General features: G+C 30.8%; 1 protein-coding gene across 2 annotated transcripts; it reads left to right on the forward strand.

The window, feature by feature from the left end:
- The first annotated feature begins 1,343 nt into the window (after nt 1-1,343).
- LOC110703344 lies at nt 1,344-4,797 on the forward strand. 2 transcript variants are annotated; one of them, XM_021881141.1, is made up of 2 exons: nt 1,344-2,110; nt 3,999-4,797. In XM_021881141.1, the coding sequence occupies exon 2, from the start codon at nt 4,048-4,050 to the stop codon at nt 4,594-4,596; it is 549 nt and encodes a 182-aa protein (XP_021736833.1). In that variant the 5' UTR covers nt 1,344-2,110; nt 3,999-4,047; the 3' UTR covers nt 4,597-4,797. The 2 variants fall into 2 exon arrangements, with proteins under 2 accessions (XP_021736833.1, XP_021736832.1); XM_021881140.1 differs by having other exon boundaries at nt 1,348-2,110; nt 4,043-4,797.
- Nucleotides 4,798-9,248: the final 4,451 nt, after the last annotated feature.

The raw sequence follows: 9,248 nt of genomic DNA on the forward strand, positions 1-9,248 counted from the left end.
TATATATATATATATATATATATATATATATATATATATATATATATATATATATGACAAATTATTTTTCAAGGTTTGAAAAGTTAACATTGGTATAGTTGAATTAGTAAATTAGTACACACTTGATATAAACATAGATTTGAATTCAAGATCAGTAAAAATTGGAAAGTCAATGGTAGAGCTCATACCTCTCATCCATGGCATCAAAATTCAATTCTCGATTTCCCCAACTTAATGGTTTGATAAAATTCTTGTTATCTGTCCAAATGAATGACTAATTAAGTTTTCACATCTTAAAATTTTCCTAAAAAAAATTTGTTTGCCCAACACAAAGTCAAAACCCTATGTCCCCCTTCTAATTTAATCCTATATTACATCATCTATTTTTTTATGTACTAATCTTTTTTTTTTGATAAATATAGCTACATCAATAACATCATCTTGTATCATCATGTTTTAGATAACAAGGCAAGAAAACGACCAAAAGTTCGATAAATTTGGCATCCTTATATCATCATCCTTGGATGCTTGTTGTTTTTCATGCCTCATGTTTTAATCCATCATCATCAACTCACCATCATTCATCATGCTACTTACTCATGTAACACATTTATATTACACGCATCAACTCTGATCGTGTTCACTTATATATTTGACACCTTGGTATTTTCACGCATAGACTAAAATTACTTTGACTCATTGAGACTAATATGCATTGATTCGTACTAATTTTAACAGACTCCTAATTAAAAATAAATTAATTGTAATTATTGTATGTTGAATATCTTAAATCATTATTCAATGGAATAATTTACAAAATAATTTTCAATTTAAAAATAGATTCAACTATGGTTATCATACCAAATATATCAATTAAGGAAAAATGCCAAGAACATTTCAACTAATATAATAAGTCTTACAAAATATATTGTTCTTTATCTATTTTATTAATATTAAACAATTTGCTTTTTAGGGACGTTTTACAAATATTGTATTATACCCACTTTTAAAATAAATATCCCTCTTCACGCTACAAAAATTGTTCTACTACGTATTAATGTATTTTCCCAACTTGATTTGATACTATAGTTGATATTTATTTGTCTGAAATTGGCCTATTTTGAAAAGGTCTAGCCAATTTGGAAGTGTTGCTTTGTTGAGTTGCTGGCCTACTAGTCTTGGCCCAATTTAAACCATTGTGGGCCAGCAATTTAAACTCATGATTAACACTTTTTTAGTATTTTGAGAAAAATACTCATGATAGACTCTTTGATGGAAATTGATGGAAAAGAAGGGAATGGAAATAGAGCGATGGAGTCTTATATTTGTATGACAAAAGAGGAAGGAAAAGAATTGGAGGGGAGAGAAATAAAGACATTAAATTATTACGTTTAAGAAATTGAAGGAAAATTAATCATTCTTCCCTTTCCTTCCCACCCTTTTTTGTCCTTCTCATTTCTCTATCCAGTATCCACACATAATGCAACTCTAAAGCAATTAGCTTTGCCGAGAATTATAAATAGGGGGCCTAGACACGGTTCAAGCCTACATGTCATCATATTATGTCAAACTCGTGTATCTAAATATTTCACCTATCTTAATAGTGTTACGGTTCAAGCCTACATGTCATCATATTATGTCAAACTCGTGTATCTAAATATTTCACCTATCTTAATAGTGTTTGTCATTCTTGAATGACAAACTATATACCATGACCGAATGCAATTTTCGTGTTGGACTGTGCTATACCATGTTCCAACCCGATCAATGTCACCTTTAATGTTCAATTTGTCAAAGTTGAAAACACGACCCAAACACAAAATATGTAGATTATCTATTTATTTAATGAAATGAATTTAACAAATAAATCGGGTTTGTGTTACCAAAGAGGCAAAGACATTATTTCAATATTCAAATCAAATCTCTTCAAAAAAAAAGAAAAAAAAAAAATCAAATCAAATAAATTCATCGACCATTATGTCCTAACTCCTAAGCTGGCCACCCAAGATTCTTACAAGTTACAACAATTTTAAATTTGGTAAAAAAAAATTGATGGAAGAAAACAAAACTGGCAAACATGATCTATGTGATCATCCCCTTCAACCCAACGGTAAACCCTTCATCCTTCTTCTTCATTAATTCTCAATATTTCATCAAAGCTGTAATTTAACTCTTTAAATTTTCAATCTTTTTGGTTTTTTTTAACTGCTATGTACTGCTTATATTGTATTTGATTCATCAAATTGGACCATTTTCTGGTTTTCTGATATTGAGCTTGTTAACAAACTTTGTCTTTATGAAATTTTGGGTGTTTGACTGCTTGCAGAAATGATGATGTTTAGGGTTCTAACTTCTAACATCAATTAGTTTAATTTCCTTAGAATTAGAGCTTCTGTTTTAACAATTCTGTACATAATTATTATTCTTATTTTCTGGGTGGAATTTATATTTGATTATTTGTATTGGAATTTATTTATTTATTTATTTATTTTACCATTTTTGCCAATTTCGCATTGAAGAGTTGAGTGTCTTAGAAAAGTTTAAGAGGAATGGAATATTTTGGTAATGCTTGGGATCAGTAGATCTAAAAATGACATAAAATGGGAAATGAGAGATTCTCTTGAATGGTGTTTAATAACTATCTCCGATTTTTTTAGTTGCAACTTTGGGTATTATTTGTGAGATATAAAATATTCCAAAGTTGCAACTAATAAAAATCGGAGGTAGTACTTTATACATTGAATTGAATGGTAATGCATGGTGAAAAGCATACAATGTTTCTAAGGGTATACTTGACTGAACCACTAGAAGTAGATGGAATTCAACAACTATCTCAGCTTGAATGTGTAATTTCAATTGATAGATGTGGGAATTGATCAATACACACACATGATCATGTTGCTCTATGCTTAGAGTTCGAGCAAAAGATTAGTCAAATAGAGAGGCTAAGATTGCCTGCATTGGAGATTATATTCATAGATTGTCAAACAACAAAAGTTCTACAAGTTCATGTGAAGCTGATTTGTTGCTTGAGTTGTTGAACCCTTTCTTTCCTTATGGCTTATACTTTATATATGCTCGAGTTAAGTCGATCTCATCTGCAGACAACAGATTGTTATGCTTGCCTCAGCGTTAATTTGTTAAGATTTGTGAATCTGAGATAATACCTGAGACTTTTATTGTATGTTATAGTATTTGGTTTTTGGAGCGGTTGCTTTTTTCTGTGGTTTACTCATCTTCCAATTAGCTGGCTTTGGCCTTCGACATTTTTCAATGATCTAGCTTTGACTAGTTAATATACTAACCTCTTAACAATTTAATGTATGCATCACCTTCCTCTCATGTACATTTGCACTTTGCCTTGAATTGCACATTTAAGCATGCCTGAATCTCTGTAGTTGTAAGTGGTAAGATGTACTTGGTTAAGTACATCAATAGCTTTCTCCATGCTATAGGATAAATAAACAGATTTACAATTAAAATCATGGCACTATATGCTGTAGCTCTGATGGTTTTTTTTTTTTTTTTTTCTCTGAAGTCTGAATGCAGAATGTGCATTGTAGGGCTGGTAAAGTAAGAAAGGAACTAAGACTTTTTTTTTCCACCATAATCCCCTGATCTGAATTTAGGGTGTGTTTTATTCACGTAATTAATCTGAACTAATCTGAAACTAGTTTGAACTTATTATTACTTTATTAGAACTTATTTTAGTCATAAATTTAACTTTGGTAGCCCTTATTAACCCTTATTTGATCTTATATGAACTTATTTTTCTTGAACTTATAATGTCGAAAATCTTAACTTATTAGCTCTTATATGAACTTAACTTTCTTGAAATAAATGGAAATAAGGTGAGCTAAATAGTGCCGTTTTATTTTGCTTTTTGCTCATTTCCTTGGTGTTAAACAAAGAATGCTTAAGGTTATTAATTTCAGTCATATGAGCATATCTTCTAAAATAGCTCCTTATTTCCTGTTTCAATTTGTCTGTAAATGTAGTTACATAGTATGAACCAAATAAATTGATGACACTCATGGTTTAGGCCTGATGAAAGACAATACAATTGGGGATGCTTTGAGGCGAGAATCTTTGAATATGGAACAAGAATTACGAGTTGCTTCCATTGTTAAAGACAGGCTCCCTGGCAAGGACAAGGATTCAAGACCAAAACAAGACCCCCAGCGGCCCCTTTTGTTTAGTGCGAAGGAACTAAGTTCCTGCATCATAGCCTCAGAAACTACCCGTATCATCTGTTCTGTTTCAATAGCTCTATTAGTGGTTCTATCTTTCATAGATTATCCAGTACTTGGAGTAAACATCGTGAACTCAAAAAGCATCATTGCTTTAAGGCCGCTATACTTGCTGTTAGTGACAGAAATCACTGTCATAATAGCATACCTTGTTTTCAGAAGACGAAGATATGAAGCCTCTGAAGAAGATACAGGGGTTTCGAAGGGAGGTGGAGTTAATTGGGAAAGAGCAGAGACGTTGGAGCGAGGACTAGTGGCTCACCAGACTATTCGTGCTGTATTTATTGATTTCAGTGTTTATGTGGTAATTGTGATCTGCATCCTCTCCTTGGCAACTCTAATTTAGTCTCGAGATCCATTTTGTTAAATTTATTTGTATAGTTTGATCTTAACATTGTAACACTAGCATTTGTTGGTCTCCATTACTTATGGTCTTTGTAAATAGCCTTTGGACACACACGAGGCTCGACCTTTACTTGAGTTCTGTATGCCTGTAAATCTACCTGATTTATTCGAGAAGAACCGGTATCCCCCTGTTTGTAATTCATCATCACCTAATTATACTGTAATTAGAATTAGTGATGTGTGAAAACTCTAGAGAAGAGTTTGCAAATCAGCATACTTCTTTTCAGTTAAATTGAAATTAATGATACTAATTATTGCTGTTCTTTACAAAAAAAAATTGCCTGCTTGATTTTCTTCAAGGCTTGACAGTTAGAGTAGAGTACAATTGAAGGCTTGAAGCCTCACCAGCCACCAATCTCACCGCCATGGCGAATATTCATAAGTCCATTTTTTTTTTGAGGTGTTGAAGACAACCTTAGTTACATAACTAACGTGTTATTTGAATTGGATGGTGAAATGATTTTGGTTTCATGAAGCAAGTGAGAGCTGAAATATAAACATTGTAAATACTCCAGTCCCTCAAAAAAAAAAAAAAAAAAGTACTCCGTTTATTTTTATTAAAAGAAATCATCCTTGTAAATACTCGTACATTATAGTTTGAATCCTACCAAGGGAGGATACTTATTGGAGTAGGAATTCTCTCACCATCCCCTCAACTTCCAAGTGTTTGGCCCATAAATACTGATTTCAATGCATGGTTCGTGCAAGCGGATGCCCGATCCACATGGTGCATCTCTTCCAAAAAAAAGCGGAAAGAACATTGCATAGAAATATAAAGAACATTTAGTTTAATTGAAAAGAACATATTATAGAATTGTAAAGAACATTGTATAGAAATGTAAAGAACATTCACTTAAAGTGCAAAGAACATGTTATAAAATTGTAATGAACATAATTTGCAGTTAAATAATGTTCTATCTTCATGTTCTTTGATTGTCAGAATAATGTACTTTTATTTGTGACATATGTTAATTGTTTATTTTGAAATATTCTTTGAATTTTGTCTTTAGATTATGGTGGTTGAATAAAAATAATGTTCGTTACAATATATTATCATTAGAGATGATAAAAAATTCGGGTCGGGCTGGGCCTTAAGATAATATCTCGTGTCAAAACGGAAAAATGTAGTGGGCTTTTCGGGCCGAGTTTGGATTTTTTTTAACTAAAAATTCACTTTTAGGCTTGTCTAAACCCGCCCTATTTTCGGGCTGGATCGGGTCGGGTCGAGCCAAAGTTGATCACCTCTAATTATCTTGTTTTTAATTAATATTACGGATGTTCTTTAGATATACATATAAAGGACATGAAGTTGGATGTTTTTTTTTTACAAAATAGGTACATGTTCTTTATAAAACAACTATATGTTCATTACAATACAACTATATGTGATGTTCTTTATGAAATAACTATATGTTCTTTATAAAACAAATGTATGTTCTTTACTGAACAACGAAATGTTCATTCCGCGTTTTTAAAGAGAAAACGGATGCACAAAGCATCGTGCATCCGCCTCCATAGAAAAAAAATTCATACTGAATTAAAAAAACCATGAGAGTTCAGGTCTGGTTAAAGTCTTCCTTACCAAAAAAAAAAAAAAAAAAAAACTCGTACATATAGGTAAAAGGTAAAACTACGTACTCCCTCTATTTTCTTTCGCCTGTCCATTTGAAATCTTGTAGGGAAAAAATATACGAGTACTATCTTTCGAGTTTGGATTAAAATCCATACACGAGAAAAGTACGAAATTATATATAGCCATTCTTATTATCCTAGATGTTCTTGCTTCATCGTAATGTGTTTGTTAGTTTTTTCATGCCAAATTTAGAAAAATACAAGTTATTCTAGAAACGTCAAATACTGGGAGCCCAATATCATAATACCAATTCATAAAACAAGAGGCAATAGTTTGTCTATATTGACTAGTTACTACAAAAAAATCAAAAATCATGGTTTGTGGGTTGTCACTTTTAATTTGTTCTTAATTGACTTTTAGAAATATTAATTAATTAATTAATTATTTTATATTGTAATCCTCTCAGTCATATGTCATAAATCATGTAGAATACTATTCTTTAAAATTTAAAGTCTAAATAATTCAGCTATTATCCTTATGATAGATGAGAACGTTTGACCTAGCTAATTGATTGATTGGGTAAATACCCAATAATTAATCATTTCATATTGATTTTAATGGTTATTATCAAAGAATAGTTTGTACCAAGTGATTTATACGTCATATCATTGAAATAGCTTTAAAATAAATTAATGATTACAAGCATAATATAGTGTATGCGCCCTCACTAATTTCTTGACTTGAGAAACTTAAGATTTAATAGTTACCAAAATAAGTAGGCAATATTGAACATCTCTTTCATTATATATGCATACAATAATAATACTCTATCTCTTCTGTTCTTGTTAATTCGTTTTATTGTGTATTTTCAAAATCTACTTGAAATTTATCTTAACATGAAATTAAATATATTAATCGTCAAATTTATATATTGGAGACTACACAAAATGCAAATAGACGTACAATTGTATGAGAAATGGAGAGATCGAGTAGCTAAGCTAGCTCAAAGCTAATTTGCATCTCAATTAAAATGTATTTAATTTATCTGATTTTTACTTATCTAATAAATTTATTTTAGTGGCAGATTGATCTAACTTGATTATTCCTTATCACTTATTTTAGTAAAAAAAATAAGTGAAGACATCAATCAAGGAGAATACTTAAAAGAAAATTGTTGGCAACAAGCTGGTAATTCTACTAGCTTCTAAAAAATTGTTTTCTACCCTTTTCATCATAATAAAATATAATTAGTAAATCTAGAAGTATTTATTTAGAAATAGAATTGGTAAATATTATCCGTGATTTATTAAACTATATTATGGAGTAACTCATTTCAAGATCATTTTTTTTTAGGAGAAACTAAAGTTATCCATCAACTAATATTAAAGTGGTTATGAAACACTAAGATTTGACAAAAGACAATTGTCGTCTTAGTGCAACGTAACGTAAAATTAATAATAATAATGTACTCGAATCATAAATTCATGCACGAACATATACAAATATACAATAAATATCTACTAATTTACGTAAATGTATAAAATCAGGTTTAATAAGTTTCAATAAGTTTCCGTATCTAATTTATATATAAACAAAAAAACAAAAAAAAAAAATCCCTCAATTATGGATGATGCATGGCTAGAGTTTTGAAAAATGAAAAAAATATAATAAATAAATAAAAGAGAAAAATATATAAAGCTATAATCTCTTAATATAATTTAACCAACCTAAATACAGAATGAAGAAGAAGCCTTTGCATAAAAATTGTTTCATCTTATAGCTTGAACCCTTAGGATGACCGAAGGCGGGGTGGCGAACCGAGCCGAGAATGATCTAGACAAGTTATCAGGCTCAGCTAAGGCCAAATCTTTATCTTCAAAGTTTTTGGAATAAGTATAAGAGTTATAAGGAACTATCATAGGGTTTGAACCATAAGTTTTCTTTTCTTTTCTAAATTTTCTTCTTATTCTCCTAAAAAACCCTTGCATTTTAGATGATGAAGTTGATGAAATTGATGATATTGTTGGTAGTGATGAGGTTGATCTTGCCCTTGCCCTTGTCTCGGCCTCGGCCTCCACACGGGGTTGCTCGAACGACAAACGCCGGCCATTATGGTGTTCCGAGAAGTTTTTAAGAAGATAAGTTGATTGTGGGATGTTGTTTTTGCTTGAGCATGATAATGATCTCCAATGTTTGTTATCATCCATTGTAAATAACATAGAAATAGAATAATAACAATAATTTGGCTATAATTTCATGGGAAAAAATGGAGAATTTATACGAAAGAATTTCATGAGTTTGTTTGATTAATTGAGGAAGAGATATTAATTAATCAAGAGATAAAGTTTGTTGGCGAAGTCTGAAATAATGTAAGCTGGCTTAAGTTGGAAATATAACATTTGTATTATGTTGCTTGTATGTTTGACTATGTGTGAGGTGGCTGGATTGGGTTGGTATTTGTCATACTTGTCAACGGCTAATAATATTATCCTAATATTCTTTAATTTAATTTAGGAAAATTTGCAAATTGCAGCCATTTAATTTTTTTTTTTTGCAAATTGCAGTCCAAAAGTTCGTATAAATTGTAAATTGCAGCCCGATTCAATTTTTTCATCGGTTTACATGTTGAAAAATCTTCGGTTACGGTTTTAGGGGTCATTTTAGCCCTTAGAGACCCGAATTGAGCTCGGAATTAGCAAAAAAAAACGTAAGTCTCATATTTACAGTTCCCCACAAATCGATACACTTTTGTTACGCAAAACGAGATACTTGCGTTATTTTTTTTTGCTAATTCCGAGCTCAATTCGGAATCTTAAGGAATAAAATGGCCCCTAAAACCTTAATCGAAGATTTTCAACTTGTAAACCGATGAAAAAGTTGAATCAGGCTGCAATTTACAATTTATATGAACTTTTGGGCTGTAATTTGCAATTTGCAAAATACGAATTTTAAATGGCTGCAATTTGCAAATTTTCCTTTAATTTAAGAAATTTAATAATTGGTACTAATGTACTTTATAA

Source organism: Chenopodium quinoa, unplaced genomic scaffold (genome assembly GCF_001683475.1).
Source record: "Chenopodium quinoa cultivar QQ74 unplaced genomic scaffold, ASM168347v1, whole genome shotgun sequence".
NCBI lineage: Eukaryota > Viridiplantae > Streptophyta > Magnoliopsida > Caryophyllales > Amaranthaceae > Chenopodium > Chenopodium quinoa.

What these genes read in the sequence shown, in the direction of transcription:
- LOC110703344 (XM_021881140.1), top strand. Translation starts at nt 2,053, where the DNA reads ATGGAAGAAAACAAAACTGGCAAACATGATCTATGTGATCATCCCCTT. An exon ending in TCATCCCCTTCAACCCAACG is followed by an intron (nt 2,111 to 4,042) that starts GTAAACCCTTCA and finishes CTCATGGTTTAG; the next exon opens with GCCTGATGAAAGACAATACA.